At 43.0% G+C, this 25289-nt stretch overlaps 1 protein-coding gene across 3 annotated transcripts in view; it reads left to right on the top strand.

The window, feature by feature from the left end:
* Positions 1-25082, top strand: part of FAM120B (family with sequence similarity 120B) — an 85120-nt gene extending 60038 nt beyond the window's left edge. For 2 of the 3 annotated variants that reach the window (XM_019549907.1, XM_019549906.1), the window contains 5 exons: positions 5759-5965; positions 11576-11684; positions 12991-13125; positions 17398-17455; positions 23511-25082. In XM_019549907.1, coding sequence (XP_019405452.1) covers positions 5759-5965; positions 11576-11684; positions 12991-13125; positions 17398-17455; positions 23511-23523 — 522 coding nt within the window. In that variant the 3' untranslated portion in view covers positions 23524-25082. Of the gene's footprint in view, positions 1-5758; positions 5966-11575; positions 11685-12990; positions 13126-17397; positions 17564-23510 lie in introns of all 3 variants that reach the window. The other variant, XR_002103697.1, reaches the window with a different exon arrangement.
* The last annotated feature ends 207 nt before the right edge of the window (positions 25083-25289 follow it).

The following is a 25289-nucleotide window of genomic DNA, read 5'->3' as shown; positions in this document are numbered from 1 at the left end:
TGAGAGAGGTCAAATTATTTATCTACAGATTACAAATGGTATGAAGCATAATGTAGAACTTGTCAAATACCACACAATGGCAGTACTAGAAGTAGTATCCAGAAGTCTGGACAGCAAAACATGTGCCCAGATCATTATATGTATTGCTTCTGATGCAATAGGTTGTTAAAGATGTTTATGTGTAGTCTGATAATTAAGTTTTTCCGTTCATTCTTTTTTTCTCCATGTCTCTCAATGCACAAACTAAGAGAGTCAGACTAGGAAAGGAAAAGATGCGTTCACTAACATGTTAAATATGCTCCAGATACCTCATTTCATTTCACTTCAGACATTAAAAAACCTAAGTTAAAATATACATACAATAAAGATACTAAGATTACCTGAATCCAAGATGACCTTGAATTCAAGACAACCCCCCAATAATTGGGTTCTGCACATTGACAAATTTAAATCTGTTATCATGTATTATAAACAGACCTTCTGACAAAAACTAGCAAGTCATAAAGTCAATAAACATCACCTTAGTTTCTGTTAGGTTCTGGACAGACTATCCTGGTGAATCCCTTCTCCTCTCTTAGATCCTACAATTTAAGACTGGTCATTTTCATATACATCCTCATTCTCACTCTTCACCATTCTCTTTACTGCTTTAAGTATCTTCATATTTGTACCACTACTTCCTCTTTTTTCTATGATCTGTCATGATGATTACTGAGGGTTTTCTCACTGTAGCTTGCTCTGCAGAATTTAGGTTCCTGTATATTTAATGTTTGGCCAGTCATTGGTGAACGGGCCTTGTAATCTGCTGCCTGCACCCTTTTCCCCACCACAGCATGCCTTCTCCACACATGCTGCACTGTTGGGTTCCTTGCCGCTGCATGCTGCTGCCATTTCAGGTGCCTCCTCACCAGCTTACTTGCTGCCACATGCTGCACCACATGGTACCTCACTGCTGCATGCTAGGCTGCTGGGTGCCACTGCATTGTCCACTGCCTTGCTAGGTGGATCCAGGCCACTTGCCTTCAGGCAGGGGTAGATCCAAAGGGATGTGGTGGTCTGGGTACACCCCCTTTCTGCTGCTGTTCCAGCTGATCGAGGTGCAGAGGGTGCCTCAGAACTGCTCCTGCCCCGTGCAGAGCCTGACTGGACCAGGGACAGAGGCAGCAGCATACAAATACATCCCTCCAACTCTGCTCCCTGTCCAGCTGTCCTTCCTCCCCTCCCCTCCACTGGCCAGAGCAGGGATTGGAAGAAGGAATCTGTGTGCTGCTGCAGTTCCCAGCTGACATAGGCATGAAAGGAGCCCCAAAGCTGCTCCTGCCTGTGCTGCAGGGAACAGTTGTGCAGGGAGCCTGACTTTGGCTGGGCAGTAGCACATAGGAACCTCCTTCTACAGTGCCTACTCCTGACCAGTGAGGGGAGCAGGGGAAGGAAGGCTGTGCAGGGAGTGGAACCAGGAACCTTTGTACCACCACTGGTGTCCCTGCCCAAGTCATGCTTCCTCCACTGCTGCTCCCCACAGCTCCTGGATGGAAAGGTCCAATACTCCATTCTAAGATGAGTTTTTTTATTTCCCCAGATTGAATGGGTAAAAGAGCCTTGTCTTGGAATGGAGTAAATATGGTATTTACTTTTTCGTTTTTAATTATTCAGATATTAGACTGCTACTTTAGGGAGAGAGCAACTCATAGACTCATAGATGCTAGGGTCAGAAGGGACCTCAACAGATCATTGAATCCGACCCCCTGCCTAGGTGGGAAAGAGTGCTAGGGTCAGATGACCCCAGCCAGATGTCTATCCAGCCTTCTCTTAAACACCCCCAAGGTAGGGGAGAGCACCACCTCCCTTGGGAACTCATTCCAAATTTTGGCCACCCTTACCACGAATAAGTTTTTCCTGATATCTAGCCTAAATCTGCTCTCTGTCAGTTTGTGACCATTGTTCCTTGTTATCCCAAGAGGTGCCCTGGTGAACCTCTCCGATGCCTTGCTGCGTCCCCCTAATGAATTTGTAGGCGGCCACAAGATCACCTCTCAGCCTTCTCTTGTGGAGGTTAAAGAGGTCCAGGGCCCTCAGCCTCTCCCCACAGGGCCTGTCCTGTAAGCCCCTAACTATATGAGTGCCCCCCCAAGTCCACCAACATCCTTCCTGAAGTACGGCACCCAAAACCAGATGCAGTACTCCAACTGCGGTCTGACCGATGTGGCAAAGAGGGGAAGTCTCACCTCCTTGGATCTATTTGTCATGTATCTGCTGATGCATGATAAAGTGCAGTTAGCTTTGCTGATGATTTCATCAACTGAGGAACTATAAATGATCGCTTCTACGCAAAGTGTTATGGCATCATTTTAAAACTGTTGACAGTGGGGACATGTCCCAGCCATTTGATTAAGAAAGCATGATTCTATCCTAAAAATAAATATGCACATAGAATTGTAAGCTGACGGTTTTTGTTCTGACAGCAAATGCTAAGAGCTCAGCCCATGACTTCAAAGTCAGGTTATGTATTTTCTGACTTGTGCACCATCAGCAGAAATAAAGATCTCCCTTTCTAAATGCAGACCCCAGTTCTGCAAACATGTGCTTAAATTTCACTGATGTGAATTTTCCCACTGAAGACCTTGGGACAAGGCACGTGCTTCAAGTCAAGCACACATTTCAGAAGTTGTAAGGTCCAGGTGCCAGATTTCAGTTCCCATAATGGGCCAGAATGGAATCTAGTTTACACACAGTGTCAAAACTACTCCCTAATATTTTGCTCCTTAAATGCAGCAGATACAAATGAGAGCACACAGATGGAGCAGATCTATTGAGTAACAGGATATTAGGTTCCTTACATATGACAAGAGTTCACTTTTTGAGTTCAGCAAGTTAAAATGCGTTGCTGGTTATCTTGGCTCTACTTGGAACGTTTTTTGAAAGATATATTCTTTGTGTTTGCAAAAGTTGGTTTTCAGCAACACGCATACTGGGAATTCAGCTAGAGAAGATAGTAATTGACACTTCAAAATATACAGTCTGGAATATACAATCTCTCTCTCTCTCTTTTGCTGTCTGAACTAATCAAGAATCAGCAGAATAATGATAGTGAAGGCATGTGTTGTTGTTAGGGGATGATATGCCATTGTGTACATCTCGGAGTCTGTGGCTAATTTTAGTTTGGCATAGCCATTCTGTTGTAAGCTCAGATGTTGGGTACTTGCTTTATGTAGTCCTTAGTGTACTGGAATTCAGAATAATTATGCTTGCAGAATTTAAAAGTTTGGGGGGAGGGATTCTAGAAAAATCTCCCAGTTGGAATTAGGATTACCTCAAGTGGAGCACTGCAGATTCAGTATTGGATTTTCTTCTGTATGCTGCCTCATGGAATTTTATTTCACGATCAGAACCAAGGAGGTTTCATTTTAAAGTTGATGTTGCACATTCAGTTGTTATATCAAATCCAAAAAAATTACAGCAGACTGAAATACTTTCCTTAGCACGTCACTCGGATTACTTGAGTTCTAACTATTCCAAGGTCTTAGCTCCAGAACGGGTTCTTATCTCCAGCTTCATGTGGAGAATATGATGTGGTATCCTTCAGTTTGGGGGATAATGGAATAAATCAGTGTAGCCAAATTGCAGCACACATGCCACAAGTGGCATATGCAGCCACTGTGTCGGCACCCAGCAGACTGAGCAGAAGAGCTGACTGGGCAGGGAGACAGCAGAGCAGTGAAATCAGGCAGGGGAAGGGACTTGGATGGCAGCACTTGGGGAAGGGGCATGGCTTACCATGTGGCATGCCTGCCAAGAAGTTTGCCTCCCTCCCCACCCCTTACCACACTTGTTTGAATTATTTAGAAACCCGTGATCCTATGGAACTAGATGCCTTATGTTCCCTATACTTTACTGTGCACGCCTTCTTTGAATGAGATCTGAAAACTGAGGTCTTATTGCTCTGTGTGGCCAGTAAAGGTTCTGTTAGTTTTAGATTTTTATTCTGTCCTTTGCCAAAATGTTGACCCGCTAGAGCTGTGCTTGATGCTGTGCTGTATTAGCTACCAGTCTTCACGTACAGAGGTGCTATGTGCACATAGTTTGTGGGCCTTCAAGATGCTAGGCACTGCACAAATGTAATACACTACAGTTTTGTAGTGGGAATGGTTGAGATTCTATTTTTACTTCAAGCAAAAAGCTCACAGCCTTACAGGACAAAGGACAAAGCCACCTTTCAAAATGGCCTCCTGAGTTAAACTTAGCTCATCCCAGTGCCAACCTTTACACTTACAGACCCAGTCTCAGTGACCAGCATCAGTCTAAACCTGTAACTGAACAGAAGTTCCATGCACACAAACCAGTCTAAAGATTGCAGAAGCCAGTTAAAGATAATCCTGGATCTATGTAGTATCAGACTCATTCAATTTAGGTCAAACTGGTGCACTAAACTTCTGCCCACTTCTCCTGCACAGCCCTGGAGCTGGGAAAACCCAGCCACTGGCCCCAGCCCAGGAGCTGCTCTTTTCACTCCCCCTTCCCCCTCACTGGTCTGTTTTTTGCCCCCACAGTCCCTTGCTCTCCCCCAGCCAGTGCTCTCAACCCCCATAGCACAAGCTGCTCCAGGTGCAGCTGCTTTTATCAGTGTTTGCCAAGCAAGTCCCATGGGGGGAAGGGCAAAGGGCATGGGGGTGTGGGTTGGCTGGGGGGCATCACCTCAGCCCCTCCAACCCTCCTGCCTGCCTGCCCCCCATGCCATTTTGAATAGATTGAGTAATGCCCCCAAATGTCTGTATTTTGCCCATATGTGTAACTTATACAGCCATAGCATCTGCTTTAAATTATGGCAGCCTTGACGAACTGCTATATCAATGGCCATCTTGCTGAGAAGCCTACCTGACCTTGGCAGACTATTGTGCTGGAGTTTATGGGGGGAGGCATTCCTTTTCAAGCAGCCTTGTACTGCCTAGGAAATAGCCAAATTGGAGGAATTTTCCCTTGCTAGATCCAGGTCTTTTATGACTGCCCATACACTGCCATGGCAGGAGTTTAAAACTCTCCCAACAAGTTTATCCTGGCTGCAAGGTTTAAGGGTCACTTTGTGTTTTTTGGATGATGTCTCCCCCATTCCAGTATTTGTTCTGAAGAAATTCATTTTGAAAAGAAGTTATTTGGCCTTTGGACTACTGACAGAGGAAATCTTGCAGTGTTTAAAATATTTCTACAGTTTGAGCATAGTTAACCTTGGACTCTAAATCTTACAGTTTGTATGGTATCCATCAAATGTGATAACATTTCCCATTTGATCAAATTATGGAAGGTCAATGAATCACACCATCACTTCAGTTAAAGTTTTGAATTCCAGTGAAAGAATTCCCTTTTTGACAACTGCCAACATTTGAGAAGTATTATAAAGAATCTAATAACAGTACTTATTTCTTTGGTCTTCCATGGAGTTAGTTTTGGTTTTAAGTGTAAACTTGAATGTGGGACTTAACCTCTGATTTCTTTAAAAGAAATGTTAACAACTTCCTTCATTTTAGTGAATAAAAAACCTCAGTATATCATTCAGAAAATCATGATAAATGCTGCACAAGATTGTTAGCAGCTAGGAGGAGGGCACGAGGCAGCAATGTCACAATTCCCCTAGTGTTGGGATTAGGAAGCATTCTTATTGTGTGGTACAGAGATGGCTTGCATTTGGTAACATTTGTGACATATAGCAAAATTATATGGCTAATATACTATATTAAATTTTTTTGTGTTTGTTTAATTTCAACAGCTTGTGCAAGTGGACTCTAGAGCTGTACAGCTTGGCGCTATCTTTATTCGTGGTCTTGCAACTTTGATTATGGCCAATAGTGCCTGTGGCTCTCCATTCAGCATGGACGATTTCATGCCTTGGAAGGTGTTTGATGGAAAGCTTTTTCAAGAGAAATATCGGCAGTCACACAGAGGGTGTTCTTTGGAGGAGCTTTTGGAAGGCAATGTGAGTATCTCCATCCCATTTGTACTTGGAGACTACAAACATTCCTACATACAACTGTTATCAACTACAAACATTTTAATTTTAAAATGGATGTTATCATTTGTCCCATTTGATTCTTTCCCCTTCTTTTCCTCTCCCTTCCTTGTCCCCAGTACACCTCCCCTGCCAAAATTTCTATTAAAGCAGAATTAATATTGAGAGTATTGGGATTACAATTTCACTTTTATTCCTGTTTTCACTGCTCCAAAAATAATAGTATAAGAAGGTACAAAAATGGTTATTCATTCCAAAAGTATAAGAGTTAAAAAATACATAGCAGTTTCTGATGCTAAAAGTTTTGCAAGACATTTCAGGGACATTAATGAAAATTCCTTAAAGAAAAGTACTGGGTAAGACTTTCAAAGGGGCACATTTTAAAAGGTATTTATGTACCTAAAGATGTAAGTAGGTACCTAGTGGGATGTGAAATCACTGGAAGTTTAGATATTTAGCTGTTTCTGAAAATTCCTACTAGGTACCATCCTGCCTCTTTATCACCTAAATATTTTAAATCTGGTACTAAATGGCATTTTCAACAGTTTATATATTAAGCAGTTTGGAACCTAAGCATGTTTATATATATGCTTCAGGGTGCAGGGAGGGACATTTTAATCTCAGGAGCCACCCTAATTAAAATGCCTGCAGCATCACATGCATGTAGCGTCCTGTACTTCAAAATAGCAGCGCAGATGCATTAACTAAAGCTCGTTCAACGAACTTTATTTAAAGCACCCTTGCTACCATTTTGAATGCAACTGAATACAAGTGACGCTGAGGCTGCTGGAGTGTTCTAATTAGACTCGGTTAATCGATTGAGTCTGCTCCAGTGCATTCTAATTAGAATGTGTTGGAGCAGGTGTCAGGCACATGTATAGGTGCCCAAAGTCTCAGCTAAAGTCATTGTGTCTCAAGCTTCTACATGTCTGTATAACTTGAATGTGGGGCTTAAATTCCAAAACCCCCTTAGGTGTTTTTGAAAATTTTACTCACCGCTCTCTAGAAATCATACTTTTTTTTTTTACCTTGTTACTACAAGTATCATCTAAGAGAGAAGCAAGATTTTCATCAAAGGGATTAGAAAATAAATTATATTGTTTTGTCATTTGTCTTACTTCATGCTTTACACAATAGTTTTCATGTAGTCTGTTTTTTGTAGCCACGTAAACTCCAGTTCTGGAACTGACTACATGAGTAGACCCACATATCTTCATCACAATGGTATAAGTGTCCATCTAATCATGAGGAGGCAAGGTTCTTTGAGTAGATGTGATATCTTTTATTAGACCCACTGAGTAGTTAGAAAAAAAGTTCTTGGTAAGGTTTCAGGTGCAGTCACCCTTCAAGAACTTTTTCCCAGCTACTCAGTGGGTCTAATAAAAGATACCACATCTACTCAAAGAACCTTTCATGCCTGTGTCCTTAGACCAACATGGCTGCAACTAATCATGAGCCAGCTGTAGATCAGGATTAGGGCCTTATGTAAATCCTATGAAAGTCAATGGGAATCATTCCATTGACTTTAGTGGGTTTTGGATTAGGCTGATAGTTTTTCCTGCCGTTTGTATGGGTCCTTTACAAATCTGTGGAAGAACTTTTTAAAAAATGTGAAACTGTATAATCACAAAAAAATGGCTGGGGAACCCAAATACTTGTCATTTTTTCTTTTGGAAACCTGGGTAGAACCCAAGTAGATGAAGAACTTTTAAAAATATATCTAGATTATGGTCAATCCTTGGAGATTTTTACTTTTTCAGTGTATTAGTTAATATGTTTTAGCTAACATTTTAAAACCCTTGTGTAAACAGGGTAAGTTATATTTTCACGTGGTCTGGATGACTGAGATAAAAAAACCTGGAAGGAGGGTGAAGGTTCAGTTTGAGTAGCTAACCTGCCTTCACTAAGGCTTTAAAAAAAAAAAACCAAAATCTTATATTCTAGTCTAAACATACCTTAAGTGAACCATTCTCTTGTGGAAAGAGTCAGTCTAGACCCTGGAATTTTTAGAGTAGTTTGAATATCTTTTTCCTTTTTAGTTACAGTTTTACACTACATATATGGCAGTGGGGAGAGCTCCCAGACTAATAAAATAGTTTTCCAACTTTTCAATTTGAAAGACAAGAATCTGTTTTTAGAAGCATTCTTCAGAGATGCCAGTTTAACAGGACATTGGCAAGGCAACAAACATGCAATTGGGTGTTTCTACTATTATAAGTTTAGCCTTATGGATACTGTTGGTACTTAGTTCTGGCAGAACCCTCTGTAGTGCTGAAAGCCAAGACCATTGCACACTTTTTGAACAGTCTGTCCATGGACTTCGTGGATAATCTGTTATGAGCTACAGCATTGTATTAGGAAGAAGTTATTCTACAAATATTGTTTTGATATTGAAAAGATAAGTAGTAGAAAAAAGTTGATTCTTTCTCATTCCACCAACCTTTAAGTTCTATGGGTCTCGTGTCATTACTGCATGAATTAGAGGGCTCCTTGTAACTTCAGACTTACTCTACACTATGAAACATGACAAAAATCATGTTCCACCAACAGGGTTGCTCAACCTCATTTAACTAGACTGAGGCTTTCGGTACTGCCCAGCAGCAAGCTGAAAGTTTGTGAAGACATCTCCATGCCTGAGCTAGCTGTTCCAGTCCCTTCCTGTTCTGCAGTTTGCACCTTGGCAGCCCAGCTGCTTAATGAAGCTGTGCAGAACTGTGGAGATGCACGTGCTCTGGTGACTTGGGAGTGCTGGTTGTAGAACTTCCTGCTGCCAGACCAAGTTAGAGTTGTTTTTGAACTCTACCAGCTTTAGGTAAATGGCAGTCAAGATACAGAATGTGATCTAGGCAGACTGTGAGCTTGTAATTTCTTGAACGTGCTAAGAATTGGCCCACCTTCCCCAGAAATAATAGTGAAAATAAAAAGTGCTTTAACCATTTTGGTGCTAGTCTGTGTGTAGAGCAGCCCAAAGTAACTTTAACAGCCACTACAGATTGTTTTTAAAAAACGGTTTAGATCTAAGTTTCTATTAAAATTGTAAAAGATATCAATGTATTTACTCAAATTCAAGACGAGTTCTTTCCCCTCCCCATTCTCAGTCAGCAGGGGGGTGGAAAGAAGCCTCATTTTGGATTCGAGTATCTGCCTAGGGCGGGCAGTGGCTCAACTCTGTCTTTGGCCCCCTGCCTTGGCCTGAAGCCAGAGCTGAGCCACTGCCTGCCCTGGACTGGAATGGCATGTTTGGCAGGGGAAGGACCACATAGCCAGGGGGATTGCAGAAGAGACTGTGGTGGGAGGGGAAAAACTGCAGCCTTGCCCCCCACCGTGTCTGTACCTGCCTCCCTACCTCCTGCTTCCTTCACCCCCTGCATCCTCCCTTACATTGTGCTCCAGCTCTGATCCCTCCAGCCATAACCGAGCCTGGCTGGGAACTATGGCCACTTCTCCCTGAGTAGTTCAGGTGGGGCAACCACTTCTACTGACTGCCCCAATCCAGAGCAGAGTTGCAGCAGAAGGTAAGGGGTGTGGGCAGGGGGGGAGTAGTGTGTGGGGTAGGCAAGCTCTAGGGGGGAGCAGGGAGTAGGGGGTCAGGTACAGGCAAAGGGCAAGGGGGCGCATGGTGGAGGACAGGTATGGAGGGGGGACAAGAGGTGGGGGAGCAAGGGGTAGGGGTCTGGCCTCTAACCCTCCACCCTCCTGTCGCTGCTTTCTGCACCACAGCGGTGTGGGGGATGAATTTAAGACAACCTTCCACTAATTAGGTTCTTTATGTGGAAAACTATAACAAATATATAATTTTGCATGCATAGAATCTAATTATTGTGGGGATAGGGAGGAGGAGTCATCTTAAAGTCCTCCTGATTTGGGTAAATATGGTGCTTTTTTAATAGACTGTTATTATACTAGCCCGATTTTCCATAGCAATAATGAAATGTGTTTATCCACACAGAAATTGGATATAATAGCGTCATAAAACAGAGGAGTAATGATTTTATCACTTAGTTAGTGTTTTATTATGTTTCACATTTATGGAGTATGTCCATGATCTGTTTCTTTTAATTAAAAACAACTAACAGACTCAGCATGAATTGTATGTTTTCTCCCTTTTTTGGTCATATCATGACTTTCAAGCAGTCTTCGTAATCACATTCTGAGTTTATTCTCCCAAGAATGCTGTAAGAGGGTTTTCCCATTAGTATTAGTGGGAGTTATTCACAAAATATGAATGGATGTGTGGAAAAATAAATCTACAAATTGTGAATAAAGCTATTTCACTAGACAGGTTTCCTAGCTTTGAAAATTTGCTCAGAATATTCACTGGATTTCAGTGATTTGAGCTCTACCGTAAGTTAGTAAAACCTCTGTAATCAATGGCTGTCTTGCCAATCATTGGTTTTCACCTAATCAAGTAGTCATTCATAGGGAAGAGTCTTCTATTTATTGAAGGGATTTTTTTCCCTGAGAGAGGCCCCCTCCACATGTTACATGTATTATGCAATTACCTGGTTAATTGTACCGTTAATTTAAACTGACTACATATGCGAATTAACTATCATGCCTTAAAAAGGTCCAACTAGCTTGAAGTTAGAGCTGGAAAATGTGTAATAACTTTATAGCTGGTTTCTGTCTAGCTTTAATTTGCATGTGTAGCAGGGTCTATGTGCCGGCTGCTGGGAGCCCTGTCAGCTGCTGAAGCTACAACAATCTGTGGGGCACTGTCAGCTGGCAGTCTTATCAACTGGCAGGACTCCCAGCTATGGCGGCTTGTTACTGATATGCTGGTGAAGGGGGAGCCCACAATAGTGATCCTGGGCTCCCCATGCACTGGCACTTAAAGCATGATATGATCTGATCCTGGATCCCACAATCACGCCTCCTGCCATGTACAAGTAGCATGGCAAAAGGTGTGATTGTGTGGATCACTCATCACATCCTATCGCTCCTTTACCTGAATGTCTAGAGGGGCCCTAAAAGTCCGTTCATCCTTGTGAGACTCTTCAAGCAGCCTGTAACCAAAGCCCCTACATCAGTTCAATCACAATCCTTCTTCTCGCCCCGAATTAAAACTGATAGATGTTGGTAAAATTTTAGGAGCTGATCAAATTTGAGGTGCCTAATCCCCTCAAGTCTTCAAATCTCTGTTGCTTGACAGCTATCTAAAATATTGCCAAAATTATCATGCATTTTTTTGCTGGGATGTCTTGAGTAAAATACATAGATTTGATTTCTTCTGATTAATTTTTCGTCTCTGTAAAAAAACCCACGTATCTATGCACCAGACTCGATCTAGTCAGATCTGTCTGCAGAGACAAAGCAGTTTATAACATGAGTAATCAAAGCAAACTTTACCAAGAAAGAGAGAAAACAAAACAACTCCCACAAAAGTCTTCTCTGTTATGATATATTTTAACTTTGTTTCTGGGGAATAACAGATTGGAAAGTCTTGCACTTTCAGATAGATACAAGGCTGAACTACCCAAATAGTTTTGACTGCTATTGAAGCAGTCTATTCCTGTTACTCTTAACAAGAAAAAGAGAACCTACTTCAGACTTTAATGTTATGCCCACTGTCTGCAGGGATTTTTATGTACACAGTTCCAGAATCTGAAGTCGCTCATCTGCAAAGCTTGTATGGCGAAGAACAGAACAATTCAGAGCAGACAGCGGGGAGATGGATTTATTGCAGGTTGGCATCATGTTAATTCCCAGGAAAGCTAATATATTGATGTTATCTGTAACTTTTCAACAGCAGCAGTGTCCTTTTAGGCAGTCTGTCAGCCTCAAGAGAACTTGCTGATACAACTGGTAGGAAGAATTCGACAAAAAATATTCTGATCCCAGGACGTTCTATGATTATGATTACCCAGAACTGAATCAAGTAATGTTTCCGTCTACATTTGTGGTTAATAAGATTTGTGTATACTGTAAACATAATAATATTTATTGTTAGAACACTGTTCTTTTACTTAGTAAGTAGTCATTTGTGCCCTGTAGTGGTTAGATGACTCAAGATTTCCCATTCTGCTTTAAGGAACAATTTTTCAGCATAGTAACATTGAAGGATTCAGAGAATACATTTATTTTTTCAGAGAGCACTCTGAGCTTGTTGATGCTTGAAAATACTTTGCACTTTTTCTCTGTTTAAAGCTTATTAATTGTCATCATTTTAATGGCAACATATGCATTTTAAAATACTGTTTTTAGACTATTAGTTTTTGTACCTATTTATTTATGAAATGCAAATCTCTGCTGGTCTTATCAACCTAATAAGCGATACCTGGGATATTTATCAGATTTGTACACAAATGCAAGTAGAATCTTTCTCACTTCTCTTTTTTAAGTTGGTTTTGGGGGGCTTTATTTTATGTAAGCAGATGTTAACTTCTTGATAACTTTAATATGTACAGTACTATTAGATTTGTGCATAAATTTTGTCTTCTCTACTGGCTTTTTGACTTTTTATCTCTACATCTCTTTGTCCCATTGTTAAAAAGTGGGCAGAGTTTTGTGAGCACATATATTTCTAAGACCTGATACTGGGTATATAACAAAGGTCTCATGGAAGCGCATTCAAACAACCAAATAAGACCTTTTTAGTGGCAGAGAATCAAGCTATATTAGTGTTTGCCATGGCTTTAGAATTGTGCTGACTTGTTTCCATTATGATGGGAGCCTCTGACATGGATAGATTTATTATTCTTTTTAATAACTGTTATAACCAAATTTGTGCTATTATCTACCACCAGAATAGTTTCACCATGGTTTCTAAGATTCTTGTTATGGAAACTCAGCTGTGAGCATGTTCACAGAATGAGAAGTAATGGACTAACTATGAGAGGGAAGCTAATTAATTTAAGGTAATCAAAACTGCCCATAAATATTGCAGCATATCTGTCTTAAAATGTTATTTGCTCAAAATGTTGAAGAGATTGTAACTTTGCTCATTACATTCTGTATACATTCAATATCAACTTGCACATATTATTCTTCAGAAATGCACCGAAGAGGAAGGGGTGCTAGTTTTCAGCAAGCGCACAGAACTTCATTTGCTCCTCCATACTGTAATCAGAACAGGGGATCTCAGTGGAGAGGGCGTCAGCCTTATGGTTCTCAGTCCCAACCTTCAGGTAAAAAAGAAATCCAATACATTAGAAACTGTTATTCTGTAGAAAAACTGCATTGTATGCATTAAATCAGTGTGTTAAAATCAGCAGAAGCTAATCCTACGAGATTATGTACAAATTGTATTATAGCTCGGAGCTTTCACATGCTTATCACTTTCTGAAAAATTCCTTTATGCGGAGCCAAAACTTTCCATGCCTTGTTCCAGGTAAAAATTTTTGGAAGTTTTAGTAGTTAAAAAAGTATACCTCAGTGCATAAAAAAAAGTCTTTAGTTTCCAATCCTAACTTAAGTCATAATCCAATAAATCAATTATGTGCTAAAATGTAAATATATGCTTAGGTGCTCTGCTGGATCAAAATCTTGGCCTCTACTTAACTGGAGCCAGGAGATCTCTACATATAAGCTGTGGTCTTCTTTAGCAGGAGTTGACCTTAAATCACTCATCAGCAATACAATTTGATTTAGCAGGGGAGAGATTTTAAGGAAACTCAGTACAGTGGCCCAGGAGGGAAGTAGGTTGTAGTGACATTACCATTAGTGGCAGAAGACATCAGTATGGGATCGAGCACCAGAAGGCCCAGGGATCATGTAAAACAGATTATATAGGCTCTTGGGGGTGCAGAATAATTTATAAATTCTGCCCAGCCCCGCCCCCCAGCCTGGGACTGTGGGGCAGTTCGTGGTTGCACTGACCCGGGAAATTCAGGTAAGAAGTTAGGGGAGGGAAGGGAGGACTGTGGGGATTGCCCCAGTCCTCAGGGCTCAGCTGGCTCCTGCTGAGCCCCACAATCCGGGCATGCAGCCAAGAGTTGGCAGGCAGGCAGGGAAGTGGCGGCTGGGGCAGGGAGGGAGTGAAAGTGAGCAGGAGCATGGGGCCTGCACCAATGTCCTGGGGCCAGCACCACCAAAGCCTAGACCAGGGCAGTAGGGTGCAGGGTGTGGGCTGGCAGGGGTCTGTGGAGCCAGGTTGGGCTGCCCCAGCAGGGAGAGGGGGGAGCTGATCTGGCTTCATAGAACTGTGCTGACCTGGCACTGCATTCCTTCTACCCTGCCCGACCCCACTGGTGCTTGTCCTGGGACACCAGCACAAGCTGTGCATTCCCACCTGGCTGCCACTGGCTCCCTCTTGCCCGCTCACTCCCAGTCCCCCAGCCCCATGATATGGGCAGGGAGCAGCACGCAGCCCCAACCCTGCACTTGCCTGCGAGGAGTAAACTGGTCCTCAGTGCAGGGGGAAAGTGGCTGCTCCCCTTCCCCATGCCCAGCACCCCATTTTGCAGCCAATCACAGCCCACACAGGGCTGTTCTGCTTCTCTGCCATGTCACTGCCACCCTGTGGGACAGCAGTGGCAATGGAGAGCAGTCACAGGCAGCCCCACAGAGGCTCCAAGTGGCTGCAGTATACGGCTTCAGCCACAGGGAGGGGGACCGGCCACTTTCTCCCCACACTGAGGGCCAGCTTATTCCCTGTCACCACTGTTCAATCCAGACGGGCGAGCATGGGACATGTGGGATCGGGGCTGCGCACTGCTCCCAGCCTGTACTGTGGAGCTGGGGCGGGGGCACGAGAAATGAGCAGGCACACAGGAGCCAGCAGCAGCGGGGAGGAAGCATGGGGCCCGCACTGGTGTCCCAGGGCCAGCACCGGCGGGGTCCAGAGCAGAGCAGCAGGCGTACAGGAGTCTTGGCCAGCAGGGGTCAGCTCCCCCCTCTCCCTGCTGGTGCAGCCCAGCCCAGCTCCGTAGACCCCTGTGCCCTGACCACCCTGCTCTGGGCTCTGCTGGTGCAGGTCCCATGCTCCCACTGGCTTCCACTCCCCCTGCTGCTTTCCCCACTTTCCTGCCAGCCAGCCAGCCACTCTGCACTACGCGGCTCCCATACCCCCATCCATACACACCCCCCCCCCCACAAAACCCCATATTCAATCACTTCTGCATATACACCACAAACGCACACAAATCAAGACAAAACTATTTTTTTAATTAAAATATATGATTATGGGGTTTTGATTTTTAGTATGTAATTTGGTTTTTTTCCCCTAAGACGGCAAACCCTCTTCCTCAAAGGAGTACTTCTAGGGGCAAGGGGAGGGACTTCCGGTGGCAAAGTTCAGAGGTTAGGGGCAGGACTTTCGGTCCCAAGATGGCGACCAGGAAACGGGACACCTGTCAAGGGGCTAGGCTACCCACGCGTTCCTCAACAGCTCACCAAAACTTGGTGAGCGGCCCTCCGCCCGAAATAGTTGCCCGCCCCTGGGCTAAGGCTTCAAGGACACATTCATGTAAAGTCACCCTGGGTTGTGATCTGGGATCCCAACGGTTGTGCTTCGTGCCATATTACACATGTATGGCAGGTGGTGTGATCAGATCCTAATTGTGCCCTTTCTTCCTGTCAGTGCAGGGGGAGCTCAGGATCTTGATCCCAGGCACCTCCTGCATCAGTAAGTTGAAAGCCAGGTCCCCACAATCTTCATATGATTCAGGGTTGTCATGGGGCTAGGGCTGGGGCAAGGAAAGCCCTGAGTGAGTTTGAGACCCCTGGCTCTCCCAGGGCTGGAGTCAACAGTCAGCTGATTGTCAGCCTAATGTCCAGTTGAGAGCTTTTCCCCTGAGACTTTTTAAACCCCACATCCTGCAGCTGTGGCAGGGCTGGCCAGGCGCAGAAGACCAAAGGTTCCCAGTGGTGGTAGCTGAAAGGCTTTCCTCACTGGGACTTTAAACCATGGGTGCAGGGTTTAACGTCATTAGCCCTTCAGTCATCCTTCTATGAACCTCTGATTCCTCATACCTGGAAGCTGTGCCAGAGCTGTGGGGTGCTGGGTTTAAAGACCCTGGCAAGGGAAGCCCTTCACCTCTCCCCTCTGGGAGCCTCATCCCCCCACACTGGGTAGCCTCACCAAATTTGGGCATGAGGGTTTAATCTCCTTAGCAGGACAGCCCCTCATCTCCCTCTGGGAATTGTAGAGTCAGTAGATTACAGCTATGCATACAAGTTATCTACAGGCTCCATTTTTCACCTATTTTACCTTCAGGCTTCAAACATGCTGCCAAAGTAGCATGTAGAAAAGCAAAGTTTGGGCATCCTAGGTATGGCTTTCATCCTCTGTCTGCTGCAAACTTTCCTATCCATATTGTTTTGTTGTTTTTGAGTTTTCTGTTTTAAAAATAGAGCTTAAAACAGAGAACTGTTGCTAAATATGCATTGAACATAGTTTGATCTTAATCAACTAAGTTATCTAAAACCAGTTTTAAACCTACTTTAAACTGGTTAGGGTAACACAGTTTCCAGCTCTATGCAGACAGGATCACATAGCATATGCCTAGACAAAACTTAATAATTGCTATTTCAGATGTCAGATGCAAATCAAAACCAGAGTAAATTGTACCATTGCATGCGTCAGTAAAAATAAAACAAACATTAAGAATTACAGAAATCACAAACATAGATTATATAAACAGTGGTGTCACTACCCTTATCACTCATTTGAACAAGCAGGAAAAAAATATCAATAACCAACAGACAAGCTAATTTCAAACTACCTTTACTCTGCCTCTATACAAAACTTAATTAAAAAAAATAAACTGTATCCATCCATTAATCATCTCTTTCATAACACTGTATAAACACTTTACACATTAATTCTGGTGAATGCCAATTGAACTTTTGCATAAGCAGGACCTGACTATATTGCAGAGGTAAAGGCTGGTCTACCAACCTTTCTTATGCCTATGGAAACTGACGTTATTAAAGCAGTTTTGTTTCTCAATAAGGTTGCAGTTATGCCAGTTTAAAAACTGTTATTTCAGTACAATTTATATCTGTAAATTTAGGATAAAACTACAATACAGGTAAAAGCAGTATAATTGCTATGAGGAAAAGTTCTAAGTAACACATTGTTCTTTACCTAATTTGCACAATCAGCTATGCAGATCATTCTGTACGATTACACAATGTACAATTCCAAGTAATTGGCTGGGCTAGTATTTAGAAGTACACAAACTGTGCAGATAACTTTACTAATGACTTTAAGAAAAGCAATTCCATTATTAATGATAGCCTCCTAAATTTAAAAATGTCAGTCTTAATTGTATACCAGAGTAATTACTTACTGTAGAAGGTATATAGAATAGAAAATGGTGAGGTCATGTTGCAGTGAGAGACAGGGAAATGGTCTGCTTTCAAGCTATTCCTACTGGCTTTTAAATACTCTCACCAATTATTTGTTTTTCTCCTTAAATATTAAGGGAAAAATACATTATTCTGATCTCTCCTAGGTAGAGGATACCGACCAGGACATCAAGACCAAAGGAGAAGATTCCAGTTTACTCCACGGTAAATAATAGAAATTCAGAGTGCAGAAGAATGTCTGAATAAGATGATACAATAGAACTTAGATAATTTCTTGCTTCTCTGCAAAGATGACTTGTGGATGATCTGGAGGTATGTATACCTGCAGCGAACAGCTGCGCAGGACTACTGAGGCACTCCAGCTGTTTGCTGCAGTTTTTATTTCAAAGGGTGTTGCTTCTCTGATCAGCTCTGTAAGATGGTTGATGAGCTCCAGCTGATTGGAGAACCAATGCCCTTTGAAATAAGTTGAAGCAAACAGCTGAGCAGCTCCTCTTTAATTTGACAACTGTTGTGAACTAAGCAGATCACAAACCAGCTGGCTGTACATTATCTGGGTTCTGTTGTTATATATATCTCACGGACAGCATTGTTGTTCCTACAACTGAGTCTTGGGCTTGACAAAGGAGCTGAGCACTTAACTGAGATTCAGGTGAAATCACTGAAAGCTGCAGGTACTTTGGCTAGTCCTTCTTTTTGTGCTAAGGCTAAGCTTGTTTTATTTTGAGGCCTGGAACCCAGGTAGTAGGTCTTCTTCCTCCATTCCTCCCAGCCTTTCTGGACTTAGTCAGGTACACATTATATGCAAGCATTCATAGTCTCTGCATGAATGCTTATGCATCCATAGTGCAAAGGCAGGGCCATAAAAGGTTCAGGTGTGCCTCTAGGTCAGGGGTGGGCAAAATATGGTCTGCGGGCCAAATCCAGCCAGCCAGGCAATTCCGTCCAGCCTGCTGGGCCCCTCTGTAAGCCCCAGCCCTCGCTCCCCTCTGCAAACCTGTGCCTTCATGCAGGAGGTGCACTCTGATTGCTAAGCAACTCTCCACCCACCCCAGCCTGGCCTGACCTACCCCCAACCCTGAGCTAGAGGGCATTAGAGATAAGCCCCTGCTGGCGATTTCTAGCCCTCCCTGCCTGGGAGAGTGGGAATTCAAGTACTGTCTTCATTACTGTCATCTTCAACTACGTAATATTTTCCTTAGCTTTCTAGAAGTCTGTAAATTGAATTGGCGTAAATAGAAGTGTATAAAATTGATTGTTACTTTTTTCCCATTTATGTATTTTGGAGCCATCATATCTGTATTTTTGTATTGCAACATTTTCAGTGCATTGAGATATGTAAGAATCTCCCTTTCCCTTTAGACAAGCTATATAGGGTTAAAAAAATCAAAGCATAAAGTCCAAAAAAAGAACTGAGCAACAGGATAAGGAGACAACCAGACAATGGCAAAAGGATAAGATGCCATTCATAAGTCTGATAAAAATGTTATAATTCAAAAGAAGCTCTTGCAATAATAAAGACACATGAATATTCCTTGATAATACAGATGCCAAATCTGGAGAAATGCTGCACCCATCATGCAAGAGTTCTCTTCCTGTTCTTCAGTCTTAAAAGAATTAGTAGTTGGCTACTGAATACAGTAAATTCTATATTTTTGTTTGGCTTGATTTTTGATAAACAACCACTAAGACAGAGGTTGAGTATGAACAGCTCAAGGTTCTCCTTGTTTTAAAGCCCAGTCTAGCATTTAAAAGAAATAACTGTTTCCCCCAAATATTTAATACCAGCATATCTCACATTGTAGGAAATAGTATGAACATATCTTTCTTGCAGTTCTCACCCTTTTATATCTTTTCTATTTTTATGTTTAGGCATACTACAGGGATTTAAAAACTTGCTAGTACTGCATATGACTTCACTTTTATTGAAGTCTATAGGACTGTACAAGAGTAAACCCCTGGATCTTTACAGAGGAACAGGGTTTATTCTTAGTCATGTTGGACAGAAAACTCAGATTATTTTTCCTTTATTATCACTTGGTTAGCATCTACTATCATCTCCTGTATATTAGTGAGTGTATTTTCTTATCACCATCAACTCTGGTATTATTCATAAAGTAGCTGTACCTCTGATATGTTTCATGTTTTAAGTATAGTTAACCAGATAGTTTTTTATACCCAAGATCTTATTTTCAGATTATTATAAAAAAAAAAGTTAGTAAACCTGCCATCATGTTGCACTTAAGATTTGATTAACCAGTTAATCACACCTTAAATTGTAGTTTGGTCACACATTAAGGAAATCAATGGCATCATAAAACAAGGAATAAGCCACAAAATTAATGGGGCAAAATTACAATTGTAATTGTAATCATACAAATGTGTAATAAATTTATGGCTGGTTTCCGTCACACCAGTAATATAGCCAGTTGCACCCCCACGGCTGGGAACCTAGATAAGCTGACAGGGCTACCAGCCACAGGAGCCTCACCATGATCCCAGGCTCCCCCTGCACCAGCAGTATGGCTTGATGGAGATGCTTAACCCCATCTCCTGCCATGCATGTGTGACATGGCAAGAAGCATGGCTGTGTGGATCATGCATCCTATCCCATTGTGCCTTTGCCTGTATGTCTGGCCAGGGGCCCTACAGTTGTCAAGAAGGAACCATATTCTATAGTACTTACCCTGGCTGTGATATTAATAAAGGCTTTGCCTACATACGGGTTAGATCAGGGATGGGCAAAATGCAGCCCATGGGCCGGATGCAGCCCACCAGGCCATTCTGTCTGGCCCGCAGGATAATAAATAATAAATTTAGAAAATTAATATTTATCTGCCCCTGGCTGCCTGTCATGTGGCCCTCTATGGCTGGCCAAAACTCAGTAAGTGGCCCTCTGCCCGAAATAATTGCCTGCTCCTGGGTTAGATGATAGTTGTTCAAATGAGTATGTAATGCAGGGGCGGGCAATTATTTCAGGCAGAAGGCTGCTTACTGAGTTTTGGCAAGCCATTGAGGGCCACGTGACAGAGAGCCAGGGCCAGATAACTATTAATTTTCTAAATTTTTTAGGGGCTCCGCAGGCTAGATAGAATGGCCTGGCGGGCCCGCATCTTGCCTGCCCCTGATGTAATGTATATGTTATCATGGCTGGAGGGAATATTATGAACAGCTGATCTAGTCTTCTGCATAACAGAAGCCATAGAATTTCACTCTGCACCAAGCCCCAAATTTCCAGTTGAGCTAAAAATATTTATTTAAAAGACATCCATAATTTAAAGACTTTATGTGATGAAGAAATCACTGGGTTCTTGGGTAAGTGATTAAAGTTTCCATTCTATTAAAATACATTCTTTATTTTCCAGTTGTTTTTGTCTAACTTAAGTATTTAACCATTAGATTACATTTATCTTTTTCTGCTACAATAAAAGCCATCTGCTATCAAAATTTTTGTACCCTTTTATTTATCTGTAAAGTCTAATCAATAACTTCCATCTTTCATTGCTAAAATAAGTAAAGCTAATTTTCTGCCTGATGCTCTTAAAACCATCACTCCTTTATTTATCTATTCCTTAAAGGAATATATTTACTTTATGTGGTGCTAAAATACAGTTTTATTATAAAAGATATTATAATATCTAGTGAATATCTAGGCAGGAGCCAACCCAGCCCAATGGCACACAGGTCCTGTCTGCAGTGCCAGGAGCCCTGGGTGGCAGCGAGGCACACGCCAGCGGACCAAGCCGTCTCCATGCACCACATGGAGCCCCTGGGACTCAGGCAGCGCCCCACATGCTGCTGGGGGTCTGTGCCAGCAGCAGGCTATGAGTGCCCCGATGTCCTGCTGCTAGAAGCTGCTGTTGTTGGGGCGGCTGTGTGCCATGCAGAGGGGTGGATGGGAGACCCACCCCTCCCACACAGTCCCCTCACACTCATAATCCACCCACAAACCACCCCCACAAATGCCCCGCCCACAAACCCCACACAATCTACCCACAAACCCCACACCTCCCCACAAACTTCACAGCCACCCCTCCACCAACCTGCCCACAATCCCCCCTCCCCCCTTGCAAATCTCACACTGTGTGCCCAGCCACCAAACAGGATGGGACCTGCTGATGAGAGCTGCTGCTGCAGGGGCAACTGCCACACTGCAGCCCTGCCCTGTGCCCACCCCAGTGCTGGGACATGCAGCCCCAGCCTGGGGGGAGCTCTTGGTCCCAGGAACCACTCAGGGGGTGTGATGGGCAGGGAGGAGGGCTAGAGGTGGCAGCAGGGGTGTGTATGAGAGAGAATTGGGGTGGGGGCGCAGTCTGGGTAGGAGAGGCTGCCAGAGCTGGGCTTAGAGCCCCCTTGCACCCCTAGAGCAGCCTATGCAGGTGGAAGCCAGCTTGGAAAGGAGGGGGCTTCCCCAGCCCAGTCCCTGAGACCCAGTCAAGGGCTTCCCCGTCACGGCATGGAGGTCGCTGGGCACAGGCTCAGGGAGTAGAACAGCAAGGGCTGGCATGGCTCTGAGCCACAAAGCAGCAGGTGGAACAGCTGCTGATGGACTCGTGTCTTGGTGATGGGGCAGAGCTGCTGCCAGGAGAGAGCTAGAGTGGGCAGGCAGGGGCTGCAGGTCAGGAGTGAGGTGCAAGGCAGGGACGGCATTGGGATCTCAGTGCTGCTCAGTGCCCCACATCCTGATGAGCAAAGGGAGCAGAGGCAACTCTGATTTTTCTATGATAAAAAAACCAAAAGAAAACACCAAAGTATGTAGATATTTAGAATTAGTTTAATTATGATGATAGAGGCACTAGTAAGCTTTCAGATTGTTTTAAAATGGTAAATATATCAATAAAATATTGCCCAACTGCTCTCTATATATAGTGGCATTTCATTTTAATCACAGAAGAATGCAGATTTGAGGTATTTTAATGAGAGAATCTGGGCTTTTTTATCAGAGAATTTACCATTTTTAAACATGGGACATCAGGATCCTTGCTGGTGAGGCAAGTGGCAGGACCTGGGCAGAGGAGCTGAAGGGAAGACGAGATAGCTGACCTCCTGGTCATTTGGGGCCAGGCAGATACGCTTTAACAGTTCAAAGTGGGCCATCACAACAAGCACATCTTCCAGGTGATAGCTGTCCAGATGGCAGGTGGGGCAACAGAAGACATGACAGCAGTGTCGCACAAAGGCCAACTATGCAGCCATGGCCCGCTGGCAGCTGGCCCAGAGGTGCAGGAGGCTCTGCAGTGCCCATACCACAGCCCAGGTGGCCGTGTGGTCCCCATCTGGGTCTAGCAGGTGCGCAGCCATTGTCCCACAGGTCTAGGGGTGGATGCTGTTGCAGGTGGCAGCAGGTCACAGCCAGGCAGCAGTCCCCACTGCTAGATTGCTGCAGTGGGTAGAGGGTGCAGGGGCCACTAGATTAGAGCTGCTTCAGCAGTCCAGCTGGCATAAGAAGCTAGTGTCCCGAGATACCAAGTGCCTGGGACAGAAGCTCCTGAGAGCAAGTAGCCCTGAGCTGCTTGCCAGGGCAGCTCTTTATACTGCTGGGGCCAGCAGAGGTGTTGGCCTCAGCCTCTAGCTCCCCCTGGTGGAAGACCCAGGAAGAGCTGGGCAGGGTCAGTTTGCCCCAAGTGGCAGAGTTTGCCCCACACAAAAGAGCACGTTCAGGCACATGTGCTGAGGCACAAATCTCTGGCACAAATTTGTCCTGCTGCTATCTGAGCTCCTGCAAGTGCGTGTGCCTGCATATGCAAATGCGCCCAGTCTATTTTATTTCCTCACACCTGACTTATCTCCTCACAGCTCAGGACTCCCTTTAAAGAATTTTACATCATGCTAGTTGAGGATCACTGGGCTGGAGGTAGCCACCTGTCTGCTCCACAGCTATGTGCTCTGGATTGCATTTGAAGGCACCTAGGATGCTTCTTTTTATAGGCACTTCCCTCTTTCAATTTAGAGCATCATCCTAAAACATAGAGCATGCCATCTTAATATTAGGCTTTGTGACACCTAAATAGAGGTGCCTGTGAAGTTGATCTGGATCTGGCCCCAAGTTCCTTTTGAGAATGGGACTTAGAAGCTTGAAAAAAAAGATTACCCCAAATACTTTTTGGACTTTTAAATGAAGTTTCAATCATTTTGCATGAGTATGGAACAGTTAAATTGCTGTAACTTTTCTAGGAATTTCTGTTACATTTCTTGAAAATGTTTGCGTATTGATATATCTGTGCCTTCTTTAGCTTATCAAAGATATTTTGTATTCTAGATGGCCCAGATGACTCTGTTGTGACTGGATCTGAATGAAAATTGATAAGACAAGCTATATTTTGATAAAGCACTGGACATTAAACATCATAAAAATCTTTTCAGTGTCTGTATTGTACCATTGTGAACAACCTGAATACATATTTTAGGAGTGGTGGAGTGGAAGGGTTTAATTACAGGCTTATTTCCAGGCCTTCACTCAGGTTGCCAATAATTTATCATTTTGTACCTCTGATGGGTCCTTTTTCATTGCTAATTTAATTGTCTAGAAATACACGCTCTATTATGAAGCAGTTACTGAATTATTTACCAAATGGGAACTTTACAGAAGCTTTAGGTAGACAGTTATGAAATCTGTTTGTAAGGGGAAATGCATGCAGAAACATTGTAACAACTAAACAGAGAAACACTGTAGGCACTGTTACATTGTGAAAGAAATCTAATTAACATGCCTGGCTCCCTCATTAAAGAGTAGCAGAGCCATGACAAAACTAAATAGCTCTTCCTAAATAAGTGTTGATAAACCTTTATGGTGTGCCATAGTATATTCCATATGTGCCATATCTTTTACAAAAAAGTATTTTAGAAGTGTTTCAGATAGCATCAGTGTTTAAAAAACAAAACTTCCTTCTCCCCCTGCCCTTCCCCTTCCCATTTGTCTGTTTCTGCCTGTAAAGCTAGATGACCTCATTACATGGAAGTTTCAGAGGAAGAGGAAAAATGACTAAAATGTTTTTAAAACCTGTCAAAATATTTGTTTTATGCACAAAAGTATAAGAGCTTTTAAGTCTTATTATTTCTCCGTCTTCCAAAGCTACATACAAGCACTGTCTGTTCTATTAGGAAACCCAGAGTTTTCCTTTTGGGTCTATAATGGTCCCATTTCCAATCCTTTACAGTTTTATATATCTGACTTTAAATATGTCATCTCTCTAGGACTACACGTGGCTTATCCTAGGCCTCAGGCCAGAGTAATTTTGGAAGAAATCACACATTAGGGGGAAATGAATATTCCTTTTAAACATTGAGGGGGGGTTTTAATGGCAGCAGTTTGAAGCACAGTGGATGAAATTTTGTCTTTGTTGAAGTCGGTGGCAAACCTGCTGTTAACTTCAGGGGAGTCAAGGCATCACTCCATTTCAATCACTAGCTGATAGAAATTGATGGACAGCCTGCAGGTGAAACCGAAGGTATATCATGACTTAATTTATTAGCCACATAGTTTTCACTACTGCATGTGGTATATATGTTTGTATTTGATATGATGTATTTGATTTGATATGATGTATTTGTACACTGTAGATTAATCAGTGTTCACAAAAATTTGGCATGAAGAAAATAACTTCTCTTGTTTATTGTTCAAAGTGATTTATCTCTTTTTGTGGGTTTTTATCAAGTGGATTGCTGTTGCTACTGTACAGATTCGATATAATGGTCACAGATTAAAACATGCTTGTTTTTAGTTCATTCTATTTCTACTGTAGTTACTGCGGCTACTGTTGTTCCTTAGACCTTGTACATGTATCCTCTTTTGAGCCAACTCTTCAGTAAACTTTTCCATCCAGTATCTGTATTCTGTTAATATAAGCAGCACTTTCATTTGTATATATGCTGTATTATGATTTCCTTACATTTGTTTTTCCTGCCTAAAACCCAGTGGTTGTCCTGTGACCCAGATACACAGCAGTGACCCAGCTAAATAAGTTGGCAACAGTACAGCATTTCTAATGCTATAAAAGTGATACTCATAACTTTATTTAAATACAAAGCTATTTTTTGT

The sequence above is a fragment of the Crocodylus porosus genome, unplaced genomic scaffold, assembly GCF_001723895.1.
Source record: "Crocodylus porosus isolate Cpor-Errol unplaced genomic scaffold, CroPor_comp1, whole genome shotgun sequence".
Taxonomy (NCBI): domain Eukaryota; kingdom Metazoa; phylum Chordata; order Crocodylia; family Crocodylidae; genus Crocodylus; species Crocodylus porosus.
Note: the sequence above shows the minus strand (reverse complement) of the source record. Positions and strands in the feature narration are given on the sequence as shown.